General features: G+C 43.1%; 1 protein-coding gene across 2 annotated transcripts in view; it reads left to right on the top strand.

The window, feature by feature from the left end:
- LOC143293638 (ornithine aminotransferase, mitochondrial-like) overlaps positions 1–20,774 on the top strand; it is a 29,447-nt gene extending 8,673 nt beyond the window's left edge. For both annotated transcript variants that reach the window (XM_076604743.1, XM_076604744.1), the window contains exons 3-9: positions 1,675–1,899; positions 2,783–3,006; positions 5,419–5,591; positions 8,654–8,732; positions 12,247–12,360; positions 14,915–15,053; positions 17,660–20,774. In XM_076604743.1, coding sequence (XP_076460858.1) covers positions 1,675–1,899; positions 2,783–3,006; positions 5,419–5,591; positions 8,654–8,732; positions 12,247–12,360; positions 14,915–15,053; positions 17,660–17,823 — 1,118 coding nt within the window. In that variant the 3' untranslated portion in view covers positions 17,824–20,774. The remainder of the gene's footprint in view (positions 1–1,674; positions 1,900–2,782; positions 3,007–5,418; positions 5,592–8,653; positions 8,733–12,246; positions 12,361–14,914; positions 15,054–17,659) is intronic.
- Positions 20,775–21,105: the final 331 nt, after the last annotated feature.

Raw genomic sequence — 21,105 nt, 5'->3', positions numbered from 1 at the left:
ACCTATTTTGGACAACTGTCAGTGCATCACCACTTAACCTATTTTGGACAACTGTCAGTGCATCACTACTTAACAGCCACCAATGCGTTTAACTGCATGTAAGGAATAAGAAGAAAAAAAAGTTAGTGGAAATCTTTTAAAGCTGTCACAATGTCTGTTTGATAATTTGATAATTGATAACTAATTGAAGAAGAAGAAGAGATAGCATAAATAAACATGATTTGTGTTTGTTTCATTAATTCCAAAGTGTAGAAAAATAATACAAATACATAAAATATATCAGACATGATTGAGCTTCATTGAAAATTCAACTATCAAGGATAGTGCAGCCTTTTGAAGAGAAAATTTAACATTTCTGCCATATTGCCTTTAAATTTTGTATGCAATATGTAAGGCCAGTTTCATTTAAAAGTTGTTAAAAAATTTCTTTCTCTCTTCCCCCCCCCCCCCCCCCACCTGCATGTACATGTAGCTAAACGCATTTGCACAAGCACAAGCATCAAACGTAACAAATGTATATCTGTACACTCACACAACTTCACACACTTGTGTTATGTACATGCATGTTTTTGAGACATTTGCACATGTTGCACACACACCCAGGCATATGCACACACACACACAGACACACACAACACACACACACACACACACACACACACACACACACACACACACACCTACTACTACATATCTCATCTAATTTTGATGCTGGATTGAAGTTTCAACTTTGTGCAGTGGTGTCAACATATGAGTCAGTGCATGTGTTAGAAAGCAAAAGATTTGAGGCTCAAAGATTCCTTCTTGGTCACTTTCAGAATGTTTTACTTGAAAAGAAGCTCTTGAAATGTAATAATGAACACTTAAAAAAAAAATTATTTGGGCATTTAAAAACTGAATGCAGATGATTATTACATGGTAATTCACTTGATATTCTTTTCTTGTGGAGAAAAAGTTGCCATAAAAACACTTGAGAAATGGATTGACCGACTGTAAAATTGAAGTACCGTACATGTTGGCAGTACATGTATTAAGGTATTAAGTTGAAAAGTGCTCAGTTGTTTATGATTTGATTTCCACCCAGTGATTTGTGCTTCATGAAAAAGGCTTTGCGATAGTGCTGGAGGCTGGTTGGGGTAGGAGATTAGAAAGTGTAAGAACCTGAGAAAGATATTGAATAACAAGCTTCTTTTTCTTCTTCTTCTTCTTCTTGTCATTTGTGATTGGCAGACCTGGGAAACATTCGTTTGTTTGACTGTTGTTTTAAGATTACAAAGGTATGGGGACATCTGAAAGAAAATTGAAAAATGAGTATCTCTTGTATTTATTACTGGCAGAGCTTGGAAACATTGATAAAAGTATAGGAACTTTTGAAGGATATAAAAAAAATAAGCTTATCTTTTATTTGTGACTGGCAGAACTTTGAAACACTTTTGTTTGTTTTTTTAAGATGATAAAAGTGTAGGAACCTCTGAAAGATATTTAAAAACAAGCTTCTCTTTTATTTGTTACCACCAGAGCTGGGAAAGATTGGGGGGAGGGGGGGGGGGCTTGATTGTTTTTGTTTTAAGATCATATGTGTTTTTTTTTGTTTGTTTTTTTGTTGTTGTTTTTAACTGAACCGAGCCAGCAAATTTGTCGCTTGGTTTAACACATCCACTATTGTTGTTCAAGGGGTGTATGTGTGGGACGTGGAGGGGAACCGCTACTACGACTTCCTGAGTGCCTACAGTGCCTGCAACCAGGGCCACTGCCACCCCAAGATCGTGAAGGCCCTGAAGAAGCAGGCAGACATGTTCACGCTGTCGTCGCGCGCTTTCTACAACGACGTGCTCGGGGAGTATGAAGAGTACATCACCAACCTGTTTGGCTATGACAAGGTCCTGCCCATGAACACGGGTCAGTGCTTGTAGGATTTTCTTTTTTTTCTTCTTTTTTTTTTTTATACTTTGTTTGTGTGTAAAGTTTCTAGTTTGATTCCTTGATTCCCCCGAAAATGGAGTATGGCTGCGTACATGGCGGGGCAAAAACAGTCATACACGTAAAAGCCCACTCGTGTACACACGAGTGAACGTGGGAGTTGCCGCCCACGAATGAAGAAGAAGAAGAAGATTCCTTGATTTGTGGGAGCTGTTAATGGATCAAGGGGAACCATGTGTACACTCAAACATTCACACTCTGTGACATATACACACAGACACTCACATACACATTGCAATGAAATAGGGAAAATCTGGCTTGAAAACCATTGTTAGTTTAGTATGGCTGTTGTTTACCATCAGTATTACTTTGGTGCAGATTGGCAAGAGAGAGAGCGAGCCTGTGTGTGTGTGTGTGTGTGTGAAATTAATGTAGAGGCATTGGTCACTGGACCAAGTGAAGTTGTGTTGAACTCAAGCGACTTGTGGCACTGTATCAGGTGTGAGAAGGATGGTGGCAGAATGGCCAAGACGTTCATGTGCCGGCACAGTTATCTGTGATGATCTGAGTTCCAGTCCTGGTCTTGCCCTTTCTCCCAAGTTGAACTGGAAAATCAAACTGAGCATCCAGTCATTCAGATGAGAAGATAAACTGAGGCCTCGTGTGCACAAGAGTGTTGTCCTCTGGCAAAATTCTGTTGAAGAAATCCACTCTGATAGGTACACAAACATGTATGCACGCACTCTAGGCCTGACTAGCATGTTGGGTTATGCTGATGGTCAGGAATCAGCTTAGCAGGTGTGATGCAGTGTTTAAGGCTTTGTCCAACGCCTCCTTGAGAAACTGAAACTGAACCTGTCAGGTGTGGAGGGCGGGGAGACGGCGTGCAAGCTGGCACGGAAGTGGGGCTACAAAGTGAAGAAGATTCCGGAGAACGAGGCCAAGATCGTCTTTGTGGCCGGCAACTTCTGGGGCCGCACTCTGGCGGCCATATCCAGCTCCACCGACCCTGACAGCTATGCGGGTTATGGCCCATACATGCCCGGCTTCTACATCATCCCTTACGATGATGTGACTGCTTTGGAGGTAACTGCAGTATCGATGATCAGAATAATAATGATGGTAATAAAGCGGTGAATCTTGTGCAGACAAATCAGAGCGCAGACACACCAGTCATTCACATGCAGAATAATGATAAAGGCCTGAATCTTGTGAAAAGACACATGACAGTGCAGATACACTAGTCATTTACATGCATAATGATGATTCAGCACTGAACCTAGTGCAGAGACAAAGCACTTACACATCAGTCATTCACACACATAAGAATGATGAAGGGCTGAATCTCGCACAGAGACAAATCGAATTGCATGCACACCAGTCATTCACAGGCATAAGAATGTTAAAGGGCTGAATCTTGCACAGAGACAAATCAAAGTGCTTACTTACACCCCAGTCATTCACACACATTCACAGCTCTGATTCAGAGGAATGAAAGATATAACTTATAAATACATGAAAGAAGAAATCTAGAGAAAATAGACTGTGTTAACAGTAGTGTTGAGTGTACTGTTAGATTATATGATAATGATGATATTGATTGTATTGATTGTCAGTATGAACACAGATTTGTTAATTTTAAAATCAAAACCGACATGCTTGCTGTGTACATATTTGTCAAATGTTCTGTCTTATTCACTTGTATTATCTACATAATAATAATGATAAAATAATAATGATAACTGGACATTTATCAGCGCATTCTTCATTGCACAAAGTGCTTTACAATGATCCACACACACACGCATACAAAACGCACTCAAGTCTTCAACTCAGAATCGTGCACAGTAAACATATATATGCACATACAAACTCATACATACAGTACAAACATACATACAGTCATGCATCCATCCATACATACGTTTGACACACACACAATACAACGTTACAAATATGCATACACAATCAGCTAACCACTTCCATGTATACCGTAAGTATATCAACATTGATACTCTTGTAAGAAAGACATTTGCATGCACCAAAACTGGCACATACACATATGGCTAGATATTGAACCAGAGAAATAAATTCTCATGCACATTTATACATATATGTATGTGCACAGACAGGCACATACATACCCTGTGTGTGCACACACGCTCATGCACATGCGCTCGTCAGTGTGAATCACCACTCTCAGTTCAGCTATTTCACCGGGTGCTAAACATAACTTCTCAGACTCTGTGTGTTAATGTTCATAAGACATAATACATGTAAAAATATGATACTGAACATTTGAGCATTCGACATTGTTGTCTGATCAGTTCAAGTTCATTATGCATAATCTTACGAAATGTTGGAAATGTTATTGGCAAGATCACAACAGCATCTACATAAATGTTAGAAAACAAAAACAGTCATGGATAAATTTTGCCAGCATTGGTAGCATGATGTTCTTCTGTTACTTCTGTAGTTCATTGGGTATGGCATTTGGCAGACATGCGTTCTTTAACTCATTCTGCCCCACAGCAACATGCCTGCTGCAACTCTACAGCACTACATTAGACCACTGCAGAAGAAACAGGGTGGTTCACTGAAACGGTTGAAAATGATGGAGATTTGTTGATTTAATCAGTCAAACAAAGCTTCACTTTCATGCTTACAGGATCTGTAAATGGTTCAGTTTAGAATGCCAGCTGTACCAAGCAAGAATGAGTGAAATTAGAATAGTGTGTTGGTTCAAGAATACTGGTACTTGGTCCACAGGGGAAGTAATCATACCTGGAGTAGAATGAGTTAACTCTCTCCGGACGAAGGAATGCTCACGCATTCCTACACAAAACGTATTCGGATTTGGATGAAGGAATGGAATAGCATTCTTCGAAAGTAAAATTCCATCATGCGCTGTACACGTGATTTTGTGATTAGCCAAGCAGAGTGCGCTATTCTGGGTCACTCCACAATCGAACAGTATGATTGGTCAGCCTGGCATGTGTGGCCTGTCTCGCACACACGCTGACAAAGTCACTGACTCGTCGTCTGCTCGCGTGCCAGCCTGTTAGCAAAGCGGGCTCTTCTCAGAATGTTGTGAAGCGAACAAGGCAGTCACGGCAACATTTTAGGGTTGCCAAAGTACTTGAAATGCTACAAAATGAAGGGACATTGAAGAGGTGGATGATGACGAAGAAGAAAGCGAATTTAATGCAGAAAGTGAGCATGGGTATGGTGATTCGGGGTGAAAAATTGGCAGTATTTTCTACATACGGCAAAACTGTAAAAATAAGATGAGAAATTTGATTATTTTATATGTACTAGCTGAACACGTAATAAACCAGTTCTGAAAGTTTCATTTTCTTACACAGTATTTTGTATTTTTTGTAATTTTTTTTCCCAAACCCTTACAAATGGGCCGTCTGTGGGGAAAAGCAAGGGAGAAAACTTGTCGGCCCGAGTGAGTTAATAATCTTGTAATGTTGTGTATGTGTGTGTGTGCAGGAAGCGCTTCAGGACCCCAACGTGTGTGGCTTCATGTTCGAGCCCATCCAGGGGGAGGCGGGGGTGGTGGTGCCCCAGGAGGGTTACCTGAAGAAGGTGCGTCAGCTGTGCACCAAGTACAGGGTGCTGATGATTGCTGATGAGGTGCAGACCGGCCTCTGCCGCACAGGAAGGTAACGTTATGGCTAGTCCAGCTTGGTGTTGTTGGGGTTTTTTTCTTCTTCTTCTTGGTCTCTGATTTGTGAAATAGAGCACGGTATTGATGCCCTGCATAGTGTTGGATTTCATAAAGTTCAGATTTTTGTTTGCCTTGTCTATTACTGTTATCTTTTTTCATTAAGCAGAATTAACCCCTTTGGTGCCCCAGGACGGAATTTCCTATCTAGGACAGAGTTTTCCATACCCCTCCAGTGTGCAAAAAATAAAGCCCCAGGACGGAATCTCCATCTGCATCATTGTAGGAATTTTCCCGTTGCAAAATCATTAAATTCACATGGAATTATCATGATTGGATAGTGTGTTAATTTTCCTTTCAGAAAAAGGTGGGTCATGTATACTTCCTTTAGTAGTTTGCAAGCTTCAGTTAAAAAAAACCCCTACCCTTCATGACCAAAGTGTGCTTTTGCAAGTAGTCATCACTGAGCATACAGTAGGCTTGGCACTGAAAGGGTTAGGTGAAGCCGAGCCGTGTCATTTACTTCAGAGATCACACTGTTCTTCCAGTCAGTGTTTGGGAGTGGATGCAGTACAGTTTGTTGTTATGAAATTCCAAATCTGTCAGCACGTCACTGTGTTTATGGGACGTTTTGTCAATGACATCTACACTGTACAATGACATCTACACTGTACAGTCTTAGAAATTGTTTGGAAGTAGTGTAGTAACCTTTAGACATTTTTGCTTAATTAAGAAAACAACCTTGGCAAAAAAATGAGATTGGGGTTTCCTGACCAGCCGTTTTTGTTAGTTACTGCAGTCCTGATTTAATAACGAAAAGAAGAAAAAAAAAGAAAAAAAAAGAGCAATAGAAGAGATTGCAAAAGTTGCCCCACATGTATTCAGTGAGACAGGGGAGCTAAGTCATTCACTGGATTAGCCTCTGTTGTAACTTTGCACCAAGGTTACCATGTCTTCTGTTTACTGTTGTAGTTCTCCAAATAGAACTGCACATTCCAGTTGATGAATCAGTAAGTACTAAGACCTTGTGAGGAAGTGTCTGGGTTTGTTCCAATGTACCTTTTATTTACCTGTGTGCTAGTTGAATCGGTAGCGTTAGCAGCACTGACTTGAAGTTGTGTACCTTGTGAATGGAGAGATGTACCATTCTTTAGTATTTGTTAATCATTTCATCTCCTGGCCTCATTGTCAATTTCCACTTGTAATTCAAAATATTAGTTTGTTTCAGTTTCAGTAGCTCAAGGAGGCGTCACTGCATTCGGACAAATCCATATACGCTACACCACATCTGCCAAGTAGATGCCCGACCAGCAGCGTAACCCAACGCGCTTTGTCAGGCCTTGAGAAGAAAAAAAAATGTGTTGTCATACTAGTATTTTTCTATTTTTCATTCCGCCCATGATTTTCTTGATGTCAGGTAATCAATATCTATATCTGTCTATCTGTCTAGGTAGATAGATAGATAGATAAATATATAATGTTGTACACACACACACACACACACACACATGCGCGCGCGCACACACACACACACACAGACTGTTTACGTACACTGCATTGTTTCAAAATTAAGAGAAAAAAAGAAAAGAAAGAAAAAAAAGGAGAAAAAAAAAATATATATACATATTCAAAACATTAGAAATGGTTGATAATGGGCAGTGAGAAGCTCAACAGGATGATAATGGTGTGCAGTGTTTTGGGCCTGATTCCATGGGTAAAGACAGTTTGAAGGAAACTGGGGATTGTTTCTCCAACATACTGATTCATCATCTTCTCTTCAGGTCGCTGCATTTTGAGTGTTAGTATCGGCAAGGTGAAGAAGAAGATAGAGCTTGGCGAAAAGAAGGGCTGACATTGCGAGTGCTTTAGTTCTGTTGACTGACATAGCATGAGATAGTGACACTTGATGTTACTGTCATCACTCCTAGAACTAGATGTTTTATTTTGTGTGTGGGAACAAAATTAACAACCATTTGTGTGTGTGTGTGTGTGTGATTGAGATTTTGTTTTGTCTGTGTGTGTGTATGTGTATGATTATGTTGTGTGTGTGTGTGCATGGGTGGGGGATGTGGTGGGAGAGAGAAACAGTATGTGCTTGTGCGTATGTATGTGTGTGTTTGTGTGCGTAAGCATTGTATGTACCGTAAAGTTCTGTCTATAAGCTGCGACTTTTTACCCCAGCTTCAACCTCTGCGGCTTATAAAATGATGCGGTTTATTTGCAGATTTTAATGATCCTGGGAGTGTCACATTCTCGTCTATTCTTAGCTGCCCTTCAACTCACTAAAATCATGATTTCTGTCCATGAATTTTTGGATGAGCTTCAGGATAGTGTGCAAATTGTTCACGTTTTATAAATCAAATCTGCACACATTAAAGCCTTCAGATCAGCATTCAGTTCTATTCTGCTCAAGCGTACACCCTCATCATGCCGAAAACGCGATGTTATGCCTATGATGCAGCCTTCAATTTGAAGGCGATCGACCTAGCAGACGACAGTGCAAGCAACGAATCAGCAGCGACCTTCGCCTTCATGTTCATGAAGTGAAAGCGAGACTGAAGTCAGTGACAAGATGGCGGAGGAAGCTGTGCTGGTTCTCTTCAACTCGGACACTGAAGACGAAGATTTTAGTGGATTCAGTGAATAGGATGACATTGAATAAATGTGACTATCCCAAAATTATGGATCTTATTTTCATTGTGTTTATTTATTATTTTTTTGTGGCACTAGCAGTATTTTCGCTTGCTTTTCTTTGTGTTGTTTCCGTTTGTGTATATTTCATAACCTACAGTATTGACAGCTTTTCTGTAGTGTCAGTATGTGTTCTGGTACTGGAAATAAATGCGGCTTATAAGCTGGTGCGGCTTGTGTATGTATAAAGTTTGATATTTTCCAAAATTCAGTAGGTGTGGCTTATATACCAGTGCGCTCAATAGACCGAACTTTATGGTATGTGTATGTGTTCTTGTATGTGTGTGTGTGTGTGTGTGTATGTACATGTGCATTGTGCATGTGTGTGTGCTCATGTTTGTATGTATGTATGTGTGTGTGATGTCTTAGGATGCTGGCCTGTGACCATGAGAACGTACGACCTGATCTGGTGATCCTCGGTAAAGCCTTGTCCGGAGGAGTCCTGCCTGTAAGTCTGTACGCCTCTCTGTTTGTGTGCCTGCATGGATGGGTGTGTGTGTGTGTGTGTGTGTGTACACTGAGATATATTTTTTGCACTGCTGGGTTTGAGGACTGAGTCCCCGTCTTGGCGTCTGTTATTTTTTTTTGTGTTTGTTCGGTTTTCTGTGTGTTTTTTGCATCGTGGTGATGTACTGACATGCTTGCTGTTGTTCTGTATGTAAGTTTGTCTCAGTCTGTACATGTGGAAGCTGTGGTTTGTGCTGTTGTGTTTGAAGAAGTGATATCTGAAGTGTACATTTCTTGATTTGTCTCTGGAGTGTCTGTTATTCTGTGTACTGTGCTGAGTATGTCAGTGTCCAGGTGTGTCTGTCATTCTGTGTACTGTGCTATCTCAGTGCCCAGGTGTGTCTGTCATTCTGTGTACTGTGCAATCTCAGTGCCCAGGTGTGTCTGTCATTGTGTATACTGTGCTATCTCAGTGCCCAGGTGTGTCTGTCATTCTGTGTACTGTGCAATCTCAGTGCCCAGGTGTGTCTGTCATTGTGTATACTGTGCTATCTCAGTGCCCAGGTGTGTCTGTCATTCTGTGTACTGTGCAATCTCAGTGCCCAGGTGTGTCTGTCATTCTGTGTACTGTGCTATCTCAGTGCCCAGGTGTGTCTGTCATTGTGTGTACTGTGCAGTCTCAGTGCCCAGGTGTGTCAGTCATTCTGTGTACTGTGCTATCTCAGTGCCCAGGTGTGTCTGTCATTGTGTGTACTGTGCAGTCTCAGTGCCCAGGTGTGTCTGTCATTCTGTGTACCGTGCTATCTCAGTGCCCAGGTGTGTCTGTCATTGTGTATACTGTGCTATCTCAGTGCCCAGGTGTGTCTGTCATTCTGTGTACCGTGCTATCTCAGTGCCCAGGTGTGTCTGTCATTCTGTGTACCGTGCTGTCTCAGTGCCCAGGTGTGTCTGTCCATCTGTATACTGTGCTATCTCAGTGGCCAGGTGTGTCTGTCATTCTGTGTGCCGTGCTATCTCAGTGCCCAGGTGTGTCTGTCATTGTGTATACTGTGCTATCTCAGTGCCCAGGTGTGTCTGTCATTCTTTGTGCCGTGCTATCTCAGTGCTCAGGTGTGTCTGTCATTCTGTGTACTGTGCTATCTCAGTGCCCAGGTGTGTCTGTCATTCTGTGTACTGTGCTATCTCAGTGCCCAGGTGTGTCTGTCATTCTGTGTACTGTGCTATCTCAGTGCTCAGGTGTGTCTGTCATTCTGTGTACCGTGCTATCTCAGTGCTCAGGTGTGTCCGTCATTCTGTGTATTGTGCTATCTCAGAGCCCAGGTGTGTCTGTCATTCTGTGTACTGTGCTATCTCAGTGCTCAGGTGTGTCTGTCATTCTGTGTACTGTGCTATCTCAGTGCCCAGGTGTGTCTGTCATTCTGTGTACTGTGCAATCTCAGTGCCCAGGTGTGTCTGTCATTCTGTGTACTGTGCTATCTCAGTGCCCAGGTGTGTCTGTCATTGTGTGTACTGTGCTGTCTCAGTGCCCAGGTGTGTCTGTCATTCTGTGTACTGTGCAATCTCAGTGCCCAGGTGTGTCTGTCATTGTGTATACTGTGCTATCTCAGTGCCCAGGTGTGTCTGTCATTCTGTGTACCGTGCTATCTCAGTGCCCAGGTGTGTCTGTCATTCTGTGTACTGTGCTATCTCAGTGCCCAGGTGTGTCTGTCATTGTGTATACTGTGCTGTCTCAGTGCCCAGGTGTGTCTGTCATTCTGTGTATACTGTGCTATCTCAGTGCCCAGGTGTGTCTGTCATTCTGTGTACTGTGCTTTCTCAGTGCCCAGGTGTGTCTGTCATTGTGTATACTGTGCTGTCTCAGTGCCCAGGTGTGTCTGTCATTGTGTATACTGTGCTGTCTCAGTGCCCAGGTGTGTCTGTCATTGTGTATACTGTGCTATCTCAGTGCCCAGGTGTGTCTGTCATTCTGTGTACTGTGCTGTCTCAGTGCCCAGGTGTGTCTGTCATTCTGTGTACTGTGCTATCTCAGTGGCCAGGTGTGTCTGTCATTCTGTGTACTGTGCTGTCTCAGTGCCCAGGTGTGTCTGTCATTCTGTGTACTGTGCTATCTCAGTGCCCAGGTGTGTCTGTCATTCTGTGTACTGTGCTATCTCAGTGCCCAGGTGTGTCTGTCATTCTGTGTACTGTGCTATCTCAGTGCCCAGGTGTGTCTGTCATTCTGTGTACTGTGCTGTCTCAGTGCCCAGGTGTGTCTGTCATTCTGTGTATACTGTGCTGTCTCATTGTCCAGGTGTGTCTGTCATTCTGTGTACTGTGCTGTCTCAGTGCCCAGGTGTGTCTGTCATTCTGTGTACTGTGCTGTCTCAGTGTCCAGGTGTGTCTGTCGTTCTGTGTACTGTGCTGTCTCAGTGGCCAGGTGTGTCTGTCATTCTGTGTACTGTGCTGTCTCAGTGCCCAGGTGTGTCTGTCATTCTGTGTACTGTGCTGTCTCAGTGCCCAGGTGTGTCTGTCATTCTGTGTACTGTGCTATCTCAGTGCCCAGGTGTGTCTGTCATTCTGTGTACTGTGCTATCTCAGTGCCCAGGTGTGTCTGTCATTCTGTGTACTGTGCAATCTCAGTGCCCAGGTGTGTCTGTCATTCTGTGTACTGTGCTATATCTCAGTGGCCAGGTGTGTCTGTCATTCTGTGTACCGTGCTATCTCAGTGGCCAGGTGTGTCTGTCATTCTGTGTACTGTGCTATCTCAGTGCTCAGGTGTGTCTGTCATTCTGTGTACTGTGCTATCTCAGTGCCCAGGTGTGTCTGTCATTCTGTGTACCGTGCTATCTCAGTGCCCAGGTGTGTCTGTCATTCTGTGTACTGTGCTATCTCAGTGCCCAGGTGTGTCTGTCATTGTGTATACTGTGCTATCTCAGTGGCCAGGTGTGTCTGTCATTCTGTGTACCGTGCTATCTCAGTGCTCAGGTGTGTCTGTCATTCTGTGTACCGTGCTATCTCAGTGGCCAGGTGTGTCTGTCATTCTGTGTACCGTGCTATCTCAGTGCCCAGGTGTGTCTGTCATTCTGTGTACCGTGCTATCTCAGTGCCCAGGTACACAGTAGTGTGGCTTCCATGCTGCTTTTCCTGGGTACAGACTCCAACTTTTCTTTTCGTGTTCATGGGTTGTAACTCCATGTTAACTTGTCCTGGATCTATGAGTGGGATTTTTACATGTTTTGACCAGTTTTACCCTGCCATTTAGGCAGCCATACTCCATTTTCAAGGGTGTGCAGGCTGGATGCGTTCTTGTTTCTATATCCCACTGGAACACTGACATAGATTGTGGGATCTTTAACATGCATATTTGATATCTTTTGCATGGGAGGAGGATTAAGGAACCAGCATGTCTGGTCACATGTGCTGTTCTCTGCATTTGTGCAGTTACACATATAAAACATGTTTTCTTTTTTGACAGTGTGGTTTGGAAACTGGCCCCTGACTGCCTGATGATGCTGGGCTGTGTGCTGGTGTTGCAGGTGTCTGCAGTGCTGGCGGACAATGAAGTCATGCTGACCATCCTGCCTGGAGAGCACGGGTCCACTTTCGGAGGAAACCCTCTGGCTTGTCGGGTCGCTTTGGCATCTCTGGAGGTGAACATTTAAGCAGATCAATAACGATGATGACGGTGATGGTAACGTGACACAGCATTGATACTTAACAGCAGTTCAAAACATTCTGGTTTGATAAGTCTTAACCCTTTGAGCCCTGAGCAATTTTAACCCTTCTGCCTGAGCTCCTGAGCCAAAATTTGCAAATAATTGGTATTAAACCCCTTGAGCCCTGACCACCGCTTGACCGGTGGCAGAGAAAAATGACATAATGCCTCGCCACCGGTTGAGCGGTGCGTAAACACTTGAACTGTGCAGAGTCTCAACCTGGCCCGTCAGGGCAGAAATCAGGGACAAAACGTGCGAGAAAACAACTGTACACTACGCAGCAAGTAATTGATATGCTTGATGATTTATCGGAAGTAGAGTATGACAATGATTACTCTGATAGTGAGGTGGAATTCGAATCGGATGATTTTGCTACAGATAGTGATGTTGAAAATGAATCTGAGCATGCAGATTCCTCTTCAGGTGTTACAGTCTGCGAGGTCTCCTTTCTTTGGCACTTTCATAATTAGGCCCACTCTCAGGTCCGCTGGTACTTTTCTTTGGGTGGGGGGAGGGTGCAGGGGGGTTCCCATATCTGTTGCTACATCTGTCTCAGAAGTCTTGGTGTCTCTTTTCCCTCTGCTTACAGGAACTCACCTCTGACCCCCTCAGCTCCTGGTGATTGACCACCCTTCATGGCTTTGACAGCAGCCTGAACTTCTCTGGGTGAAGGTGGATCCGCATTGATGTCTACATCTTGCTCTGTCTCTTGTCGTGTTTTTCCAGTTCGCTTGGTTCTAGTCTTTCTCTGGGTGAAGGTGGATCCGCATTGATGTCTACATCTTGCTCTGTCTCTTGTCGTGTTTTTCCAGTTCGCTTGGTTCTGGTCGGTTCACGGTGCCTTGAAAACCTTCCTTCCGTCTCTTCAGGATCTCTGTCTCTTTTGATCTGATGTTCTTGCTTTTATTTTTCACTGGGTGGTCATTGTTGCTGTACCTTCTTCTAAGGGTTGTTGTTATTCTGTATAACGTTGTCAAATCTTGCTTTTTCTTGCCACCTCTTCCACTTCATCTGTTAGATCTTCAGTGAAAACTTGCTTGGTTGTGGTTGTTTTTTGCTGTCTTCTTCACACATCTTTTTAGCTGATAGAAATATAGCTGGACAAGACTGCCCTGATAGACATGATGATACTTCCGTCCTTCATAGTGAGCGGATCTGGTGTTCTGCAGGCTGTAATTGTCTTGTCTGTTGTGGATGTGCACTCCACTGTACACACACACTTACTACACACATGTGCGCACACACAACCCGCACATGCATGCACACACACACGCATGCACACAACCACACACTCGTGCGTACATGCACATACACACACACACACACACAAATACGAATGTACTCGCACACACAGCATCCAGTTAAATGCACATCCTATACACCCATGCAGAGTAACACAGATGGATATACAAAACATTTACCAACACCCCCCCCCCCCCCCCACACACACACACACACACAGGCACCACATACTGTATGTCACAACATACTTCCTTTTCACTTTCTTGACCAGACGGTTGCTTCAGATTGCTTGAATATGATTCAACCGGGTATGTGCGTGTCTCCAGGTGTTACAACCGGGCATGTAGAGATGTCCATGTGTTACAAGCAGGCATGTACAGGGTGTCCATGTGTTACAAGCAGGCATGTACAGGTGTCCATGTGTTACAAGCAGGCATGTACAGGTGTCCATGTGTTACAAGCAGGCATGTACAGGGTGTCCAGGTGTTACAAGCAGGCATGTACAGGGTGTCCAGGTGTTAAAAGCAGGCATGTACAGGTGTCCAGGTGTTACAAGCAGGCATGTACAGGGTGTCCAGGTGTTAAAAGCAGGCATGTACAGGGTGTCCAGGTGTTACAAGCAGACATGTACAGGGTGTCCATGTGTTACAAGCAGGCATGTACAGGGTGTCCAGGTGTTACAAGCAGGCATGTACAGGGTGTCCAGGTGTTAAAAGCAGGCATGTACAGGGTGTCCATGTGTTACAAGCAGGCATGTACAGGGTGTCCAGGTGTTACAAGCAGGCATGTACAGGGTGTCCAGGTGTTACAAGCAGGCATGTACAGGGTGTCCAGGTGTTAAAAGCAGGCATGTACAGGTGTCCAGGTGTTAAAAGCAGGCATGTACAGGTGTCCAGGTGTTAAAAGCAGGCATGTACAGGGTGTCCAGGTGTTAAAAGCAGGCATGTACAGGTGTCCATGTGTTACAAGCAGGCATGTACAGGGTGTCCAGGTGTTAAAAGCAGGCATGTACAGGGTGTCCAGGTGTTACAAGCAGACATGTACAGGGTGTCCAGGTGTTAAAAGCAGGCATGTACAGGGTGTCCAGGTGTTACAAGCAGGCATGTACAGGGTGTCCATGTGTTACAAGCAGGCATGTACAGGGTGTCCAGGTGTTACAAGCAGGCATGTACAGGGTGTCCAGGTGTTACAAGCAGGCATGTACAGGGTGTCCAGGTGTTACAAGCAGGCATGTACGTGTGTCCAGGTGTTACAAGAGGAGAAGCTGGCGGAGAATGCTGAGCTTCAGGGCAAGCTGCTGAGAGAGGAGCTGGGCAAACTGCCCAAGGAAGTCGTCAGCGTTGTGCGGGGCAAGGGGCTGCTGAACGCCATTGTCATCCACACCAGTGAGTCATCACCCACCCAGCAAGGTGGCAGAGTGGTTTACACACAACGGGTGCAATAGCCGAGTGGTTAAAGCGTTGGACTTTCAATCTGAAGGTCCTGGGTTCAAATCTTGGTAAACAGCGCCTGGTGGGTAAAGGGTGGAGATTTTTCAGGTCTCTCAGGTCAACATGTGTGCAGACCTGCTAGAGCCTGAACTCCCTTTGTGTGTATACACAAGCAGAAGATCAAATATGCACGTTAAAGATGCTGTAATCCATGTCTGCGTTCTGTGGGTTATGGAAACAAGAACATACTCGGCAAACAGAGTATGGCTGCCTACATTGCAGGGTAAAAACGGTCATAGACATGAAAGCCCTCTCGTGTACGTACGAGTGGATGTGGGAGTTGCAGCCCATGAACGAAGAAGAAGAAGAAAGTTAACACACTTATCTGCCAGTGCAGTGTCTGTGAGGGTCTGGGTTCATACCCCTGTCTCGCCCTGTCTCCTCAGTTTATATGAAAAATCGAACTGAGCGTTCGGATGGGTTCAGATGAGACGATAAATCGAGGTCTGTTGTGCAGCGCTGAAAAAGAACCTCACGGCAACATAAGTGTTGTCCTCTGGCAAAAGTGTATACAAGAAATCCACTCTTGATGGGTACCCAAGTATATATGCATGTACTGAAGGTCTGACTAGCGTGTTGGGTCATGCTGCTGGTTAGGCATCTGTCTAGAGGATGTGGTGTAGCGTATTTTGATCTGTCTGAAAGGGGAGGTTACCTACTCCTGGGAGGTTATCAGAGGATGTGGTGTAGTGTATTTTGATCTGTCTGAAAGGGGAGGTTACCTACTCCCGGGAGGTTATCGGAGGATGTGGTGTAGCGTATTTTAATTTGTCTGAAAGGGGAGGTTACCTACTCCCGGGAGGTTATCGGAGGATGTGGTGTAGCGTATTTTAATTTGTCTGAAAGGGGAGGTTACCTACTCCCGGGAGGTTATCGGAGGATGTGGTGTAGTGTATTTTAATTTGTCTGAAAGGGGAGGTTACCTACTCCCGGGAGGTTATCGGAGGATGTGGTGTAGTGTATTTTAATTTGTCTGAAAGGGGAGGTTACCTACTCCTGGGAGGTTACCTACTCCTGGGAGGTTATCAGAGGATGTGGTGTAGCGTATTTTGATTTGTCTGAAAGGGGAGGTTACCTACTCCCGGGAGGTTATCGGAGGATGTGGTGTAGCGTATTTTAATTTGTCTGAAAGGGGAGGTTACCTACTCCCGGGAGGTTATCGGAGGATGTGGTGTAGTGTATTTTAATTTGTCTGAAAGGGGAGGTTACCTACTCCCGGGAGGTTATCGGAGGATGTGGTGTAGCGTATTTTAATTTGTCTGAAAGGGGAGGTTACCTACTCCCGGGAGGTTATCGGCTGTAGCTACTTTCGTTTTCTCCGCATAGGTGTATAGTAGTTTGCACAGGACAGGAATCAGACACCTGCCGGAGTCTGCACTGGTGGGTCACGGTAAGTGTGTTACTTAAACGTAATTTTAGGAAGAAAATTTCCTCTGAAAATCATCCCTCACTGTCCTTTCTGTATATCTTTCCATTCACTGAGTTTTAATATACGTAAGTATTTCATTATTCTATTGCATTATTTTATTTCATATTTGTGTTTATTTTTTTACACAAACCTACAGCAGGCTGTCAAGACCTTACTAGTGCGTTGGGTTTATGGGAGGGTCAGGCACCAGCTGCCATTTTTGAAATTTATTTTTTATTATTTTATTTTCAATAGCAGATGTTGTGTGACATATGGATCAGTCCTTATGCTCTGACACCTCTCTGAAACTGAAACTGAAACTCTCACTATTCTGTGTCATCTGTGTTCTGAGTATAACTGCCTGAATGGCAGGTTTAAAAACAGTAGTATGTGTAAAAACTCATTCATAGATAAGAGTGAAAGAAAAAAACCCTACCAGAATATGCATGTCTTTTACCATGTCAGTTGTGCTGAGTTCTGCTGTCTTTCCAACAAGGTTGGCTGACCCTTTTTAATCATTGTCGTTTTCATGTCGATATCTTCTGATTTCTGTAGTCTTCAGCCATAACATTAAAAGAATATACCAGAAAAAAAAGTCTTGCTTAGATAATATACGAGTACTAAAACTGAACATGTGTGCATTAGTCTCCCTTAGAGATGACAGAAAGAGAACAGGCTGTTGACTGACTTGCATTCTGTGCAGTTTTTGCTTGTTGTTGTCTTCTGTGTTTTGGTCATGAGCCAGGCAATCCACCACTTAACAACCTTTTCTGTATTGTTTCTGCCCCTTCTTATCAGTCAACATTCCAGAAACAGTATGCGGTATTCTCTGTTTATTTTCTCCTTTTTATATATTTATATTTTTCAACACCGTCCACCCACTTTTAGCACAATACAATATTATTTTAATATCGATTTTCCTTATATTGTTTTAAAGTTACCCCAGACGTGTGCCCATGTCAGTGCCCTGGTTCTCAGTGACAGTGTTATACGCAAGCCTTCATTGTCCTGTGTGTTTACTGATCTGTCTGCTGAACTGTTGTTACACCATCCAGTCCTCATACGTTCACCCGTGGTCCTGTTGACTGTGCAGAGCACGACGCTTGGGACGTGTGCGTGAAGCTGAGGGACAACGGTCTGCTGGCGAAACCCACGCATGGAGACATCATCCGTTTCGCCCCGCCCCTTGTCATCAACAAGGCCCAGATGGATGAGTGCCTCGAAATCATCACTCGCACCATCCTGTCCATGAAGTAAATGCCAGCACTGACAGAGGGCATGCCGGGAGGAAAAGAAAGGGGGTGTGGGGGGTGTATTGTTCCAGGGAGGAGTCTTGACTGTACTCTTGGGGTGTTGGGAGGGGGGGGGGAGGCAAGGGTGGTGGTGGTAGGGGAAAGAAAATGGTTCCAGACACAAGAGTGTGGTACGGATGAGGTGGGTGGAGATTTGGGGTTTGAGAGCAGCGAAATGTGCTTTGATGTCATCTTGTTTCCTTGAAGATGCTGACTGTAATTTTGTGCTGGTTTTTTTGTTGTTTTTTTTTGGGGGGGGGTTTTTTTTGCTGCGTTATCAGTTGTGTAAGTCGGTCAGCAAAATTTGTGGCCCATTTGATGAAATACTTCCTCTGACAGACTGGTGAAGTGAATTGTTTTGAAGGTGCCAGAAAAAAGAGTTTTTTTTCTTCTTTTTCATTTTTTGAACAGGATGTATCCTGTTGTGTTTGATTGTTCTCTTAAGATGGGACATGTATGGTAAGGGGCTCTGCATTTTGCGCATTGTCTCTTATTGGAAAGGTAGTTTCTTGAGTGTGACAGTGGTAGATTGTTTAAGGTTTAGTTAGAAAACAAGACAATCGTATTGGCATTCTGGAGGATATATGATGGCTCTAAGTCATATATATACATATTTTTTGTTGTCAAATACTAATAATCATGGTGACGGCGCCTGGTGGGTAAAGGGAGGAGATTTTTATGATCTCCCAGGTCAACATATGTGCAGACCTGCCAGTGCCTGAACCCCCTTCGTGTGTATATGCAAGCAGAAGATCAAATACGCACGTTAAAGATCCTGTAATCCAGGTCAGCATTCGGTGGGTTATGGAAACAAGAACAAACCCAGCATGCACACCCCAAAAGCGGAGTATGGCTGCCTACATGGCAGGTTAAAAACGGTCATACACGTAAAAGCCCACTCGCGTATATACGAGTGAATGTGGGAGTTGCAGCCCACGAACGCAAAAGAAGAAGAAGACTGTAGTACAGAAAGCCGTTGCAAATGGTCTTCACACCCCACCTGTATAGAAGTACCAGGGGGGGTTCTTTTATCCATGTTTTTCAGGTTTGTTGATGAAATGTGAAGGGTCTGTGGATTGTTCCGCACATCATACGAAGCTGATGCAAAGTCAGGAAAATCTTTTCCGGGGAATTTTTTTTAATGTAAGGAAATCATTTTCCTGTCAGATCAGTATTCACACCCTCTGATGGTAGTCCTGTAAAGTCACTCCCTGAGTGTGGAGTTTATGTTGTTAGTTGGACCAGTGTTCACACATTTTGGCTTGACTTCTATATAACAGTCTCTTGTATCAGAGTTTTTTAGCGTTATTTTGCTTTGATAATGTTACACCCCTTGCAAGCTTGTTGTGCATGCAGCCTTGGCAATTGTTTAAAAAAAAAAAAAAAATCTTGTTGCTTGAATGATTCATATTGTTCAGTTTTTTGTGTTAACTTGTGGCTTTGATTGTTTACTCTCAGAGTCAGCTCATGCGGTTCGTGTCACAGAAATTTTAAAGAGAAATGTCTGTGCTGATAGTTGGTGTTTGATTTTGAAGTGGTGTTAGAGATTTCTTTGTCCATGGAGTTTTTAATCCATGATGATTTTGACTGTTATCATCCAGCCTGGCTTTGCTTGTTGGTACTTTGGTGGGATTACAGTGCTTGTTGTAATGTTGGTGTTCAGTTTACTTTATTTCATTTAACTTTATGTTATTGTAGATATAGATATATAAATATATTTGGTTCTATTTTTGTAGGCCAGCGTCTTTTCCTTTTTATGATCTTATAAGTTTCAACTCTTCTTCTTCTGTACGCCTGTTATTCTGTGTGATTTTTCCTTCTTCTATCAATCGACTTGTTCTTCAGTCATCTTTTTCTGCTTTGATTTACTCAGCTGCTTTTGTTTAGAATGTTATTTTCCTTCTAAACAGTAATATTCTTGTCTTCTTTTTTCCTAATCTGTGTGTTTTAGCACGTTTGTGTGTGAACGTGTGTGTTCACCTTTGTGTGAATCGACATGTTCACTTGGACGTGGAGGGAAGTGCAAGCATGTATGAGGATGTATGCAAGCTTTAATCTATCTCTTGCTTCTTATTCATACAAGCAAGCCTTAATCTATCTCTTCTTATTCATTCAAGCAAGCTTTAATCTATCTCTTGCTTCTTATTCATACACTGTGTTGACTGTTTATGCATGCATCAACATCTCCTCCATAAAACTCTGCTTAAACAATGAGTCTCTCCCTCTCTTTCTGATATCAGTGATTTGACATTATGCATATTTTAACCGTAGTTATTCTTTGTCGTGCCTGACAGTTAATTGTCTGCATTTTTTTCCTCAAGTCTGACTGGTGTAGCATTCTGAATTATTAAGACAAATACTCAGCTGAGATCTAAAATTCATTTGCTGGGTGTGACCCCCAAATAATCCCAAGAAATGGAAAAAGATTTAACTTGTGTTTCAGTTTTTCCTTGATGCTTCTTTCCTTGGTTTACCCAGTAAAGTGGCTAGTAGGTCACTAATTACAGTATACAGGTTGTTTATGGGTGGAGCTTTTGTCTGAAACTGATATCAGAATCTGTTAGCTATACTCAATATGATATTGATATTTTTGGAAATCTTCTTACTGAATTTTGAGATTTAGAGCTTTGAAACAAATAGAGTGTAATTTTTAGAAACACTTCCTTACTGAAAGGTTGCAATGGTGAATTTTATAAGACCGAACAATCTAGATTTTTTGTTTATTGTTTGTTTATTGTGTTAAGGGTGATTTGTTTACACATTTTGCCTGAAAGGGTGAATCATTTGGCAAAATGATGCTTAAGATACATGTCCTGTGTTGTGACATTGTTAGCATTTATTGTTTACCACAAAGCTATTTTTTGTAATGTTATGTTTGTGGGATTTGTGAATAAATTCAAACTGCAGAAAACTGGAGTCTTGGTTCTTCTGTGTGTTACTGTGTTACATCAGAGTAGTGGTGCTACTTCAGTATTTGATTTACACTTTCATACCTGTTCTGTTCTTTTATTCTGCCTGTCTGCAAGTCACGTGCTCACTCAATTATTTATACAAACTGGATTTGTGTCTGTCAACATTGTATCTTGCCATTTAAGCAGCCAAACAGGTACATCTTTTTTCTGGGTTGGTGCATGCTACTTATGTTTGAATTTCTGTGAGCTATCAAACACCAAAGGGAATTGTGAAGTCTCTGAGGACAAAGGCACCAGAGGTCTGTGAAGACAAAAGCACCAGCAGGTCTGTGCAT

This window comes from Babylonia areolata, chromosome 19 (assembly GCF_041734735.1).
Source record: "Babylonia areolata isolate BAREFJ2019XMU chromosome 19, ASM4173473v1, whole genome shotgun sequence".
NCBI classification, from domain to species: Eukaryota; Metazoa; Mollusca; class Gastropoda; order Neogastropoda; family Buccinidae; genus Babylonia; species Babylonia areolata.
This window is presented reverse-complemented; position numbering and strand designations above follow the sequence as displayed.